The sequence below is a fragment of the Aquarana catesbeiana genome, linkage group LG02 (assembly GCF_042186555.1).
Source record: "Aquarana catesbeiana isolate 2022-GZ linkage group LG02, ASM4218655v1, whole genome shotgun sequence".
Taxonomy (NCBI): domain Eukaryota; kingdom Metazoa; phylum Chordata; class Amphibia; order Anura; family Ranidae; genus Aquarana; species Aquarana catesbeiana.
Genome location: NC_133325.1, coordinates 53,295,896 through 53,309,762, shown reverse-complemented (window position 1 = coordinate 53,309,762; position 13,867 = coordinate 53,295,896). Strand labels below are relative to the sequence as shown.

Below are 13,867 nucleotides of genomic sequence, written 5' to 3'. Positions count from 1 at the left end.
TATATATATATATATATATATACATACACACACAACATCTGGGATGCATATATATACACAATACACTGTAAGTGCAGCTAACTGACTTGACAACTGCTAACTGACAACAATTGCTTTCTTCTTGACACTCTTCCATAAAGGCCAGATTTGTGGAGTGCATGACTAAAGCCTCATACACACGATCCGATTGTTGGCAGGGGATTGTGTGATGACAGACTGTTGACCTAAAATCCGACCATTAATACGCTCCTTCAGACAATTGTTGTCCCCTTTTGGCTAACAAATGTTGGATGGCAGGCTAATAAATTTTAGGCGAACAACGGGTCTGTTGTCAGATTTTCGTATCGTCTGTACACAAGTCTGTCACACAAAAGTCCAAAGTACAAGCACGCATGCTCAGAATCAATGCTCACCAAACACGACATTAGCAGAAGGCGCCCAAAGGGTGGCGCTCAAGAGCTGAAATTCCACATATTACATCACTACGTTCGTGTTTGTTGGCCGACAATTGTGTGCCATTAGTATGTAAGACAAGATCCAGGCACACGCCCTTTTGACAAAAGTCTGACTCTCTGTTGGCCAACAATCCAATCGTGTGTAAGAGGCTTAATAGTTGTCCTGTGGATTCTCCCACCTGAGCTGTGGATTTCTGAAGCTCCTCCAGAGTTACCATGGGCCTCTTGGCTGCTTCTCTGATGAATGCTCTCCTTGCCCGGCCTGTCAGTTTAAGTGGACGGCCATGTCTTGGTAGGTTTGCAGTTGTGCCATACTCTTTCCATTTTCGGATGATGGATTGAACAGTGCTCCGTGAGATGTTCACAGCTTGAGATATTTTTTTTAACCTAACCCTGCTTTAACCGCTTCAGCCCCAGAAGATTTTACCCCCTTCCTGACCAGAGCTCTTTTTGCGATTCGGCACTGCTTCTCTTTAACTGACAATTGCACGGTCGTGCGACATTGCACCCAAACAAAATTGACGTCCTTTTTTTTTTTCTTGCGCTATAAACAAAAAAAGAGCGCTGAAAAAAAACACAATATTTTTTACTTTTTGCTATAATAAATATCCCCCAAAAATACATAAAAAACTATTTTTGTCCTCTGTTTAGGCCGATATGTATTCTTCTACATATTTTTGGTAAAAAAAAAATCGCCATAAGAGTATATTGATTGGTTTACGCAAAAGTTATAGCGTCTACAAAATAGGGGATAGTTTTATGGCATTTTTATTATTAATTTTTTGTTTTACTAGTAATGGTGGTGATCTGCGATAGGGAACTATGGACAGCAGGGATAAAGCCTGAGTACTGCATATTGTGGATGAATGTAATGTACATAATGATAATCATAAAAATGCCTATTTTTTTATGTGTGTACATGTTTCTATGCAACTCCTTACTTATTATATAGTATACAGATTAGCTCTGCTTCTTGATTCTGAAAATGGTGGCTACCCTCCCTGCTTCCCCCACATTAGAAGAATGCGGAAGTGAAGACAGAACCAGCAACAACCAAGCCTCGGCATCAAGTCTCTCCATTTCTCTTCTATGTACCTATTAGACTGACATAGCAATGACGTATAATCTATTATCTTCTCTGTATAAAACATTAGCACCGCCCTGGAATAAACCAGAAGTGTAAGAAGTAACCGAGCTGAACGTGTGTCAGAGAGTGTTTACTTCTAGAATGCATGCGTATCCACACTTTCTAATTAGAAACAGCAGCAGATAACCTGGAGCTCGATTGAAGTTCTTAACCTTATCAATATAACAGTTGTGTGTCCTTCTTACCCGTTTTTTGATTCCTTCTTTTGCACAGGCATTTTCCCAGATACACCATGGACACCACAAGGGCTAGAACGAAGATAGCACCCTCAAAGATGAGGATGATTGCTGGATCTGGCAGCCGTGATTTTGATACCCGATCCGGTGATTTCTTCTCAGTCTGGTTGCCTGTGCCAGAAATTAGAGGACATACAGGGATAAATGACGAGAGGAAATCCCAGCAATCCCTCTGCGGTCCCAAGCTTAACCCAAATGGTCACCATATCTTAATGTAGGACTAAAGTATCCTGCATGTCCTCCAGACTTTTACGACTATATGTATGTGTAGTAGAAATATTTATGTATGCTTTTATAGGCACTTTTTAGATAGACTTACCTGCCAAAGCGCCCCCTCCAGCGATGTGACGGACGCGGTCTCTCCCCATTGCTCTTTTGGCGCCACTAACATCCTGACTGATCCTAACTGATCTTCTGCCAAGCCCATCATCTTCGGGTCATCTTGATGGCCCTGCCCAAGATGATATAACATCTGCTCATGCACAGAGAGGCATGCGAGAATGTACACTGAAATGTGCATGTGTGGTTAAGGCCTGGTTAACATTTGTATGATGTGGGACTGCGCACAAAATCGCACGCTTTCCTGCAATGCGGAAAATCAAACATTCCTTTTGCAGCCTCGCAGCAGTGCCATTCATTCCTAATGGCACCCAAACACACTTTGCTAACATACCTTGAAATAGCTGCTCTAAATGTGATGTTCAAAAATTGCATTGGCGTGAATGGAGCCTTAAAGCGGTAGTAAACCGCTGTTTCTTTTTTAAATTCTGCAAGGTAAAGCCGTAATGTGCTAGCATGCATCACATACTAGCACATTATGTGAAACTTACCTTAGAACAAAGCCTTCCAGTGCCACAATGTCACTGCTGAAGATGCTTCCATTTTCACCTGATCTTCCTTCCGGGTTTGCGGACTCCGGCTGTGTGAGTGGTGGGAGCCGAGAATGACGTCACTTATACACATGTGCGTGGTAGCCGCCGTTTACGGCACAGGACCCTGAGGGGAAACAGCACGTGATTCTGCTTCTTCAGAGCGCATGCGCCAGTGTCCTCACCGGCTGTATCAAAAATAAATATCTCCTGAACGTCGCACGTTTGGGAGATATTTACTGTACTTATGGGTAAGCCTTACTATAAGCTTACCTATAGGTAAAAGTCATAGATGGAAGTTTACTCCCACTTTAATGTACATTCAGAGGAAACTTGGCTGGCAGGCAGGAGATGAGCGCTTATTGCAGAACAAACATTAACCACTTGACCTCCGAAAGGTTTTACCCCCCCTTTATGACCAGGCCATTTTTTGCTATTTAGCACCGCACTACTTAATCTGGAAATTGCGTGGTCATGCAACACTGTACCCAAGTGAAATTGTTATCATTTTTCACACAAATAGAGCTTTCTTTTGGTGGCTATTGATTACCACTGGGTTTTTTATTGTGTAAATGAAAAAAGAGCAGACATTTGGAAAAAAAAACAATATTTTGCTATAAAACATATCCAATAAAAAAAAAATAAATAAAAATCAAACTTCTTCATAAATATAGGCCAAAATGTATTCTGCTTTGTATTTGGTTAAAAAATGTATAAAAAATGTGTAATAATTGGTTTGCATGAAAGTTATAGCGTCTACAAACTATGGTATATATACTGGAATTTTTATTTCTTTATTTTTTATACTACAAATTGCGGTGATCAGCCACCTATAGTGGGACTGTGATGCGGTGGGCAATCTGACACTGAATGGGAACTGACTGACTGCCACTGACATCACCAGTGACACCAATACAGTGATCAGTGCTAATAATATACACTGTCACTGTACTAATGACACTGGCTGGGAAGGGTTTAACATCTCAAGGGGTTAAATGTGTGCCTAACTATGTGTAATGTGTGCTGCTTTCTACTAAAGATCTCTTTGTTTTTTCTACCTGCTTTGCAGGGCGAAGACACAGAGAGATCATTCCCTCTGTACAGAGCCCTGTGTTGACTGTCAACACAGGGCTCTAAGCTGTGATTGACCAATCAGCAGGTCCCGGCCGTGAATCAAAAATGCGGGTTTTAGCGGGAGGGGGAGGAAGGGGGGGTGCATGCACGTCCCCTAAACCTGGAAATGGGCAGCAACATACCAGTACGTAGCTTTGCTTGTACAGGCTGTCCATTCACAGTACATTGCGGGCGGTCCGCAAGTGGTTAAAGTTACACCTAAAAAGCAAGGTCTGCTGTTTTTGTTTGCCCAACTCCCCCTTGCTAAACTACTATAAAAAAAAAAAAAAAAGTGGAGGGGGCGGAGACTATAGTTATAAAGACAGGTCACTGCTGCTCTCTCTCCTTTTGCAGGGTGGCTGGTCTGGTCTCCGCCCCCTCCTCTAGTTTTCTGTAGGCAGCCTGTAGTGGGTGGAGCTGCTGGACCCCTCCCACAGCCCTTCTTTCTGCACAGACTATGCCCAGCACAGTGATGATGTTGCTGCTACATTTACAAGGTCATCTCTGGGTTTGCAAAGGCATTTGGAACACACAAAGTGAATGTATATTCTTTGTGGCTCTCAAGGAACATATTTATATAAAAGTCATGCTTGAATTTCAGCTTTAAGCACAAGGTGAGGATGTGGGAAATTTGTTGGGTTAGGTTAACCACTTACTGGGCACTTTCACCCCCTTCCTGCCCAGGCCAATTTTCAGCTTTCAGCACTGTTACACTTTGAAAGACAATTGCGTGATTATGCTACACAGGCTCTGATAGGTGGCACTGATAGGCAGCACTGATGGGCACTGTTAGGTGGTGCTGATAGGTGGCACTAATGGGCACTGATAAGTTCCATTGATGGGCACTGATAGGCGACACTGATGAGGAGGCACTGATTGGCATTACTGGTGGGCACTGTTGGGACTGCACTGATAATCAGTGCCCTAATTGTCAGTTTTGATGTCTCTTTAACACAAGCCAGTTATTGGCTCTCCTTTTCTCTCCTCAAGTTGTCAGCGTGAGGAAAATAAAGCCGATAACCGGCTTGTGTTTTTTTCCCATGATCAGATGTCATTGGACACAGCTGATCATGCCGTAAAGGGCCGCTGTGATTGGCCCTTTACCCTGATCTGGGATCAGCTGAGTCTGCAGGGGGCGCGGACAGCGTGATCATGGGAAAGACGTCCATGTACGTCCTCCCGGGAAGTTAAGCCTGCACTGCAGCTGTCTTTCAGCTATAGCATGGGCAGGAAGTGGTTAAAGTATAACTAAAACCTTTTTTTTCCTGGTTTTGGACAGAGCTGAGAGGGATTAGAACCCCTGTCAGTTATTACTGCTGTCTGTGTCCCCATTAGGGAGATTCATCGTTTCTATATGTCCTGTTTACCATTATCTAAAGTAACAATAAAAGAAAATACCAAATTCCAATGGGGACACTAGTTCTGGTGACACCCTGGGAGCCCCTCACTTTGAAGAGATTTCCTCTCACTTCTTGTTTCGGCTATGGGACAGGAAGTGAAGGGAAATCTCCACAATGGTACACAGATGAGGGGAAAAAAAACCTCACAGGGGTCATAACCCTCCTATACTCTATCCAAAATGAAAAAAAGTTTTATCTTCAGTTCTACGTTAGGTTATAGGTTAGGGATCATGTGTGAGTCCACTATGAAAATGTTTTTCTCAGTGCCAACAGCCCTACAATAAGCACTACCTGTTCTGGATCCCTGATGGCAAAAGCTTCCTCCAGTTTGAACACAGTCCCATGTATGTGATGGAGGGACAGGGGGAGGTAGAGAGGAACAATATACCCTCGTAACAACCCCCCCCACCTCCCCAGCAGTAATAGACCCCCACTAGCAACAATAAATACCTCCCTCAACAGTGGATCAGTCCCAGCAACAATTGGCCACCAGCTGCGGCTGGTCCATAAGGGGCGCAGGGGCGCCGCCCCCTTAATCTCTATGGCCAGCCCCTAATCGCCATTCGGGGCACCGGATGCATAGATTTCTATGAGTTTTCTTTTTTTGAAGCCCACCCTTCAAAAAGCCCACCCACTTGTGACATCCTGCTTTTTGGGGGGGATTTGTTTGCCCCCCCCCCCCCCTCCTAAGAAAGGAGCACTAGCCGCCACTGTAGGCCACCCTCCCCAGCAACATAAGACCCTCCAAGAAACAACACCTCCCCCACCAGCAAAAATAGATCCACCCCTGCAACAAGAGATCCTCCAGCACCCCCTTGCCATTAGATACATTCAATGCTCGAGGTGCCGGAACTGCGCTCCTCCACGTTCCCGCTGAAAAAAGGCCTGCAAATGTCACTGTAACCCCCCCCCCCCATGTTCTCTTACCATAAAAGTACAGGAGGATCTCCGTCTGGTGGATCAGGATGTTATGCTCATCATACACCTCTGCAGAGTATCTTCCCTCGTCCTCTCTCTGGACACGTCTCAGGAGGAAGCTGCCATTAAGGAGTATGCTGTATGTCTCATTGCAGCCAGTGATACAGATACCCCTAAAGATCTCCCCCATTGGCTGCTCATCTTTCCTCCAATTCACCTGGATGAGTTGTGACTCCAAATCCAGAGGCAGCAGGACTGAGGTGTTGCCAGGCCCCAGCACTTGCTCTGCAGGGATCTCTATAGGGATAAAGAGTGAGACAACTTATCCTATCAGTGTAGAACATTACAAAAGTGGTTCTTCGGTGGTCATTGAGTCTAGAGGACCCAGGAGCTTCATCAGACTGTATAAGTCCTAATTACATACAATCAGAGGCGGCTCTGGGCTTAGTGAGGCCTTAGGCAAAATTTAGACTTGAGGCCCCACTCACGCCCATGATGGAAAAAGTAATTCAAGCGAATAAAATTAACTGGGGCATGGGTAAGGCAATCATTGGGGTTCAGAAGTGGGGCTAACAATTTAGGTGTACTATACCCTGTAGCATTCAGATCTACAGCTCACAGGACATTGGCGTGATCAGCGAGCTGTGATATAACAGCAATTATTTTAAGAAATAGCATTAAATAATAGAAAAGAAATCCTAGAACTTACCTATTTTATGTGAAATTTGTGCTGTTTTTTTTTTCTGCGCAGATGCTCAGTTCTGGGTTTAACTTGAGGTAAGTAGTGTACAGGGGACAGCAGGGCAGAGCACAGGAGGTTATGGCACATTACAGGGGGGGACAGCAGGGCACATTATGGGGCACATAGAACATGGGATACAATGTAGGGCACACAGCAGAACATGGGGCACATCATGTGGCACACAGCAAAAGATGGGGCACATCATGGGGCTCACAGCAGAACCTTGGACAGAACATGGGGCACACAGCAGAACATAGGGTACATTGTGGGGCTCACAGCAGGTCATGGCGCACATCACAGGGTAAAGAGCAGAACATGGGGTTCACAGCAGAACCTTGGGCACATCATGGGGCTCACAGCAGGGCATAGGACACACAACAGGGCATGGGGCACATCACAGGGCACACAGCAGAACATGAGGCACATTATGGGGCACACAGCAGAACATGGAGAACATTGTGGGGCCCACACCATATCAAGGTTAAAAGCAAGGTGCAAAGTACACATAACCATGCATTGCTAAGATAAAAAATATAAACATTGGTGTATGTTCCATATAAGGACAACGTTTTCACAGGTACTGATATTATTCTCGATGCGTTTAGTGAAGCAAAGTTCACTTCTTCAGGAGACAATAAAGTCCAAATATATAAACCATGGATGGGTTTAAAAATGTAACAGGAACCAGCAGTTCACCAATTGGCAAGTGCCATGGAGAGGCATATTATGTCAGGGAGCTGAAGATGGGACAGGCCAGCAGAGGTACACAGGGTGATTCACCAAGGCAAGGCCAGAATGTATGCAAAACTATATTAGAACCTGTTATAAATAGACCAAAAATGAAAAAGCATCCGCAAAACAGATCACCACAGAAAAGATGTGTGCCAATGCATGGTTACAGTATATGTACTTTGCACTATGCACTCATTACATTACCTATTCCTGACCCCTGCACTTTGTACGTGATTTGTTCCTGACCCCTGTACTTTGCACATTAGCTATTCCTGACCCCTGCACTCTGCACAATACCTATTCCTGACCCCTGCACTCTGCACATTACCTATTCCTGACCCCTGCACTCTGTACATTATCTATTCCTGACCCCTGCACTCTGTGCATTACCTATTCCTGACCCCTGCATTCTGTACATTACCTATTCCTGACCCCTGCACTCTGTGCATTACCTATTCCTGACCCCTGCATTCTGTACATTACCTATTCCTGACCCCTGCATTCTGTACATTACCTATTCCTGACCCCTGCATTCTGTACATTACCTATTCCTGACCCCTGCATTCTGTACATTACCTATTCCTGACCCCTGCACTACATTATAAAGTTGTGTTAATCTTATAAGTGTGCGCCCTACCCCCAACATTCTATTTCTTCTGAGGTCTGTCACAGTACTTACCTATAATCCATAGTGTGATGTCCACCTTATGTATGAAAATACCAGTTGCATTATACACCGTCACCGAGTATCTTCCTTCCTCTTCCTTTCCACCATGACTCAGCCACAAGCTCCCATTGGAGAAGAGCTGGGATGTATTACCACAGCCATAAGCACAGCGCCCCCTGTTTATTTTAGCCAGTAACTGCCCTTCTTTCTTCCACTCTACATCAGATAGGGGCATTTCAAACTTGCCCCGCAGAGGAAGTAGGACCGATCGTCTCGGGGTTTCCTGCCCCATTGCTGCTCCACCATAGGACACATTCGTTTGGTAGGCTATACAATAAATAAATAGGATAAATGTTTACAAAAATGTATAAATGAAAGAATCATCTAGAGTACAAAGGAAGAACTCCACAAAATGATAGATATTTTTTTTTTCTCTGGCCTCCAAACTGGAGTTTAGAACAAACATTACAATCTTTTGCAATGATAACGCACAACATAAACCTAGTCTTCCACCTAGCTATTAAAGTGACTCGGTAGCTAAAAAGAAAAACAATTAAAAAACATCCATGTGACAGTCCTGATGTCAGTGACCACAGTCAGCGATCTCCTGCAGATCTCCATTGGTTGAAGGATCTTCAGCATCTGATACTTCTAGTCTTGTCAAATGCCTATGTGCCCCGCTGTGTGCTGTGGCTCCATCTGCTGCCGTCCCTGAGTCACTACAGCTCTTTGGGAACCCGCTGGAGATGCACCAACCAGCAGGTCTGTAAGCAGGTGTTAGATCCCTGTAGCCAGGTGCTGGGCTACACCAATATGGAGAAGGAGACATTGGGGTTGATTTACTAAAACTGGAGAGTGCAAAAAATCTGGTACAGCTGTGCATAGAAACCAATCAGCTTCTAACTTCAGCTTGTTCTTAAAGTGTTACTAAACCCAGGACCCTGCATTCACTGCATTCTGGTCTCCCACAGTACACAGAACATGGAAATGCAATTATTTTAGTAAATATAAACTGATAAATACCTTTTCTCATAAGCAGTATTCCCGATCTCTGTCTTGTGACTTCTATCAGTGTCTGGTTAAAGTTTGTAGGATGAGTTTTCATTCTCCTCTGACTGTCCTAAGAGGCTGCATGACCCCTGACCCTCTGTCTGGACAGTGCTGATCACAAGCCCCCTCCCAGTGTAAACAAAGCAGATCCCCGTTCTGTCAGGGGAGTTCAGAGTGATCTCTGTTCCTAGTGATCAGGAACAGCGATCTCCCTGTACTTCAGTCAGTCCCCTTCCCCCACAGTTAGAAACACCTCCCTAGGGAACATTTAACCCCTTGATCGTCCCCTAGTGTTAACCCCTGCCAGTGTCATTTATACAGTATTCAGTGCATTTTTATAGCACTGATCGCTGTATAAATGTCACTGGTTCCAAAAAAGTATCCGATCTGTCCGCCGCAATGTCGCAGTCCCACTAAAAATAGCAGATCACCACCATTACTAGTGAGAAAAAAAAATGTAATCGCCATAAATCTATCCCCTATTTTGTAGACACGTTAACTTTTGCACAAACCAATCATTATACGCTAACTGGGATTTTTTTTTTACCAAAAATATGTAGAAGAATACATATTGGCCTAAACTGAGGAAGAAATTTGTTTTTTTACTTTTTTTTGTGGATATTTATTACAGCAAAAAGTAAAAAATATTGTTTTTTCGTCAAAATTGTCGCTCTTTTTTTTGTTTACAGCGCAAAAAATAAGAGCCGCAGAGGTGATCAAATACCACCAAAAGAAAGCTCAATTTGTGGGCAAAAAAGGACGTCAATTGTCAGTTAAAGTGACGCAGTGCCGTATTGCAAAAAATGGCCTGGTCCGGAAGCGGGTAAATACTTCAGAGCTGAAGTGGTTAAATGTAAGTATCATCCCTTGTGCTAATTTTTTTTTAAATAATTTTTTTCCCCTACCTTAGGTCTCAACAAGGACTACAAATTCCCAAAAAATGACTTTGACCGTCAATCTGTATTTATTATGTCTCATAAATATGTGCCATTTTATTTAAATGTATATAATGAAGGGTACAATAAGAGACTTACCCCAAAAGATCAGAGCGACAACCCACAGCACAATCATCCTGCTGGTGAGAGCAACACAATGAGTGCAGAAAAAGAGATAGCGGTAGATAACATACAATATCTATCTATCTATCTATCTATCTATCTATCTATCTATCATACATATGTGCACTCACCTGGGTCTTGGTTGCTGCTGATCTGATCATTGCTGAGTAGTGCAGTAGAGGGAAATGAGCACTGAGGTCAGGAAGTGGAGGGTCTGGGAACATTACGATAAAGTTATAACCACAAGTAGACTTCAGAAAGTAGAAGTTATCCATATAGCATATTAAACGCACTTCCAAACTTCCTCTATAGTCATAGACAGTGAGGCCTTTTTGTCTATAAGAGCCAGGCTTTTAGTTCAGACCCAGAGCTGGTAAATATTAAAGGGAATGCATAATAATTTTGTGTATTTTTATGGTTTCATGTTTACAAGATTTTTTCATCTTCCTGCTGAAATAGGCTTGTTGTTTACAGAGATCAATAGCTCAAGCTGAAATTTACACACAAAAGTGAATTAGTCAGAGCACTGACTCCTCCCCCTTCTCCCCGCTCCAGAACAGTCTCTCCGACCCCTTCCTCCCCAGATTCTTAAGGGCCAGTTCACACTGCCAACACTCCAAAATACAGTGGTTTATTGTGTGGGCAGCTGTCAATTCCAGCTGCAGCTGGCAGTAGGGGGTGGTGTGATGCACACTTCAGCAGCACAGTGCAGACAGCAGAATGGTGCTGCTGCGCAGTGACATGTGGCACCTTCCTGTGCGTTGCAATGAAATGCAACATGTCTAAATTTTACCACAGCTCATTGCACCGCACCTCTGGGTTGTGTTGCAGTATGAACAGAACTTTGTTCCACAGTGCAGTAAAACGCAGATCACTGCAGTATAGTGTTAAAGAGCATGACTCTTCCCCTCCCTCTCCAGAGCAGTGATTCAACCCCCTCTTTCTTCAGGATATTGACTCTTCCCCTCTTTTCCTATTTGGGGGTTGTCTGCACCCTTCCCTTCCCAGATTATTGGCTCTTCCCCTTCCTATCCAGAGCAGCGATTCCACCCCCTGCTTCTCCAGATCTCCCCTCCTTTCATTCTGTCATTGTACGCTATAATCTGAGCTGAGTTGTGCCATTGGGAATCCTTTGTTATATGCAGGGTTTTTTTTCTGCAGGAACGCGGGGGAACGCAGTTTCCAGAACTGAATGTATGTAATGGCAAAGGGTGCTGGGATGTTCTGGAGGGTCTAGTGATGCTGCCTGCTGGGGAATCTATTGTTCCTGGAAGGGATCTATTTTTGCCGAAGAAGGGAGTCTATTGTTGCTGCAGAGGTTTCTGTTGCTCCAGGGGATCATTTGGGGGGTGGGTCTTATGTGGCTGTGGGGTCAGTTGTTGCTGGGAGGGATCTACTGTTAAGGGAGGGGTTTGTGTTGTTGGCTGCTAAAGGGTCTATTGATGCTGGCTACTGGGGAATCTATTGTTGCTGGAGGGGATCTATTTTTGCAGGGGTGGTCTATTGTTGCTGGGGAGGTCTATTGTTGCATGTGGTGGTTCTATTGTTGCTGGTGTAGGTCTTATGTTTCAGGAGGTCAGTCGCTGCTGGGAGGGATTTCCTGTTGAGGGCGGCGTCTAATTTTGCTGGCTGCTGGAGGGTCTATTGATGCTGGTTGTTGGGAGTCCATTGTTGCTGGGGTGGATCTATTTCCCCTGGGGTGTCCATTGTTGCTAGATCTATTTTACTGCTTTCATTATCATTAAAAAATTAAAATTCCATATAAAATAGAACCACAAAATGATTCTTAGTTCTGTATTCTCTAAAAGGGGTGGTACTGGGAGGTAGGTAAGGGGTGGGACCAAGGAGTGATGTTCGGAGGTGGGTAGGGGGGCGGAGTCAAGGGGTGTCTCAGTAGGAAGGAGTTCCTGCACATATTCTCTGAGAAAAAAAGCCCAGGTTATATGATAACTGTTTACCTGTTAAAAACAAATTGTGTGTGTTTGAATACATACACACACAGGTGCGTCTCATAAAATTAGCATATCATCAAAAAGTTGATTCATTTCAGTAGTTCAATTCAAAAAGTGAAACTCGTATATTATATACATTTATTACACACAGCGTGATATGTTTCAAGCATTTTTCTTTTTTTTTTTTTATTTATTTTTGTTTATGGCTTACAGCTAGTGAAAACCCAAAATTCAGCATCTCAGAAAATTTGAATATTACATAAGACCAATAAAATTTTTTATTTTTAAAACAGAAATGTTGGTTTACTGAAAATGTATGTCACAGTACATGTTGGCATTTATGGTTCCCTCAATGAACTGTAGCTGCCCAGTGCTGGCAGCACTCATGGAGCCCCAGACCTGACCCCCCACCCCTTCAACCTCTGCAGCAATGCTGGCAGCACTCATATGTCTATTTCCCAAAGACAACCTCTGGATATGACGCTGAGCATGTGCACTCAACTTCTTTGGTGGACCATGGCGAGGCCTGTTCTGAGTGGAACATGTCCTGTTAAACTGCTGTATGGTCTTGACCACCGTGCTGCAGCTCAGTTTCAGGGTCTTGGCAATGTTCTTATAGCCTAGGCCATCTTTATGTAGAGCAATACTTCTTTTTTTAACCAGTTGACATCCGCGCTATAGCTGAATGACGGCTACAGCACGGACCTAAATTTGCGGGAGGCCGTCATATGACGGCCCTACAGGGCGCGCGTGGAGCGCGCTGTGATCACCGAGTCACTGAGACTCGGGTGATCACCGATCCAAGTAAGGGGCCGGTCCCAGCCCCTTACAATGTGATCAGCTGTCAGCCAATGACAGCTGATCACATGATCAAAACAAAAGCTCTGTGATCATTTTTTTTTTCTCCTCGCGCTGGCAGTGCCGATCACCGGCTCATCAGCAAGGGACATCAGTCCCGAAGAGGAGGAGGCAATAATGCCTCATATGTGCCACCAGTACCGCCTGCCAGTGCCACCTGCCATTGCCACCTGACAGTGCCCACCAGTGCCACCTATCAATGCCCATGAGTGCCACCTATCAATACCCACAAGTGCCACCTATCAATGCCCACCAGTGGTGCCAATCAGTGCCACCTAGCAGTGTTGCCTATCAGTGTAACAGATCAGTGCTCATTATTGCCACCCATCAGTGCCCATCACTGCCACCTATCAGTGCCCATCAGTGCCGCCTCATCAGCGTACATCAATGAAGGAGTAAAATTACCCTTTTTAAAATTTTATAACAAAATATAAAAAAATATATTTTTTTTTTAAAATTCGGTCTTTTTACATTTTTTTAACAAAAAATAAAAACCGCAAAAGTGATCAAATACCACCAAAAGAAAGCTCTATTTGTGGGAAAAAAATGATAAAAATTTCATTTGGGTACAGTGTTGTATGTCCGCGCAATTGTCATTCAAATTGGGTCAGCGCTGAAAGCTGAAAATTGGTCTGGATAGGAGGAGGGTTTAAGTGCCCAGTAAGCAAGT

The 13,867-nt window shown here is 44.1% G+C and overlaps 1 protein-coding gene across 3 annotated transcripts in view; it reads right to left on the bottom strand.

The window, feature by feature from the left end:
• The window catches only part of LOC141126873 (uncharacterized), a 36,420-nt gene extending 25,839 nt beyond the window's left edge, over positions 1-10,581 (bottom strand). For 2 of the 3 annotated variants that reach the window (XM_073612893.1, XM_073612895.1), the window contains exons 1-5: positions 10,519-10,581; positions 10,364-10,404; positions 8,292-8,606; positions 6,148-6,435; positions 1,788-1,949 (exon numbers count right to left, since the gene is read on the bottom strand). In XM_073612893.1, the coding sequence (XP_073468994.1) occupies positions 1,788-1,949; positions 6,148-6,435; positions 8,292-8,606; positions 10,364-10,400 (802 nt within the window). In that variant the 5' untranslated portion in view covers positions 10,401-10,404; positions 10,519-10,581. The remainder of the gene's footprint in view (positions 1-1,787; positions 1,950-6,147; positions 6,436-8,291; positions 8,607-10,363; positions 10,405-10,518) is intronic. The other variant, XM_073612894.1, reaches the window with a different exon arrangement.
• Between the last annotated feature and the right edge of the window lie 3,286 nt (positions 10,582-13,867).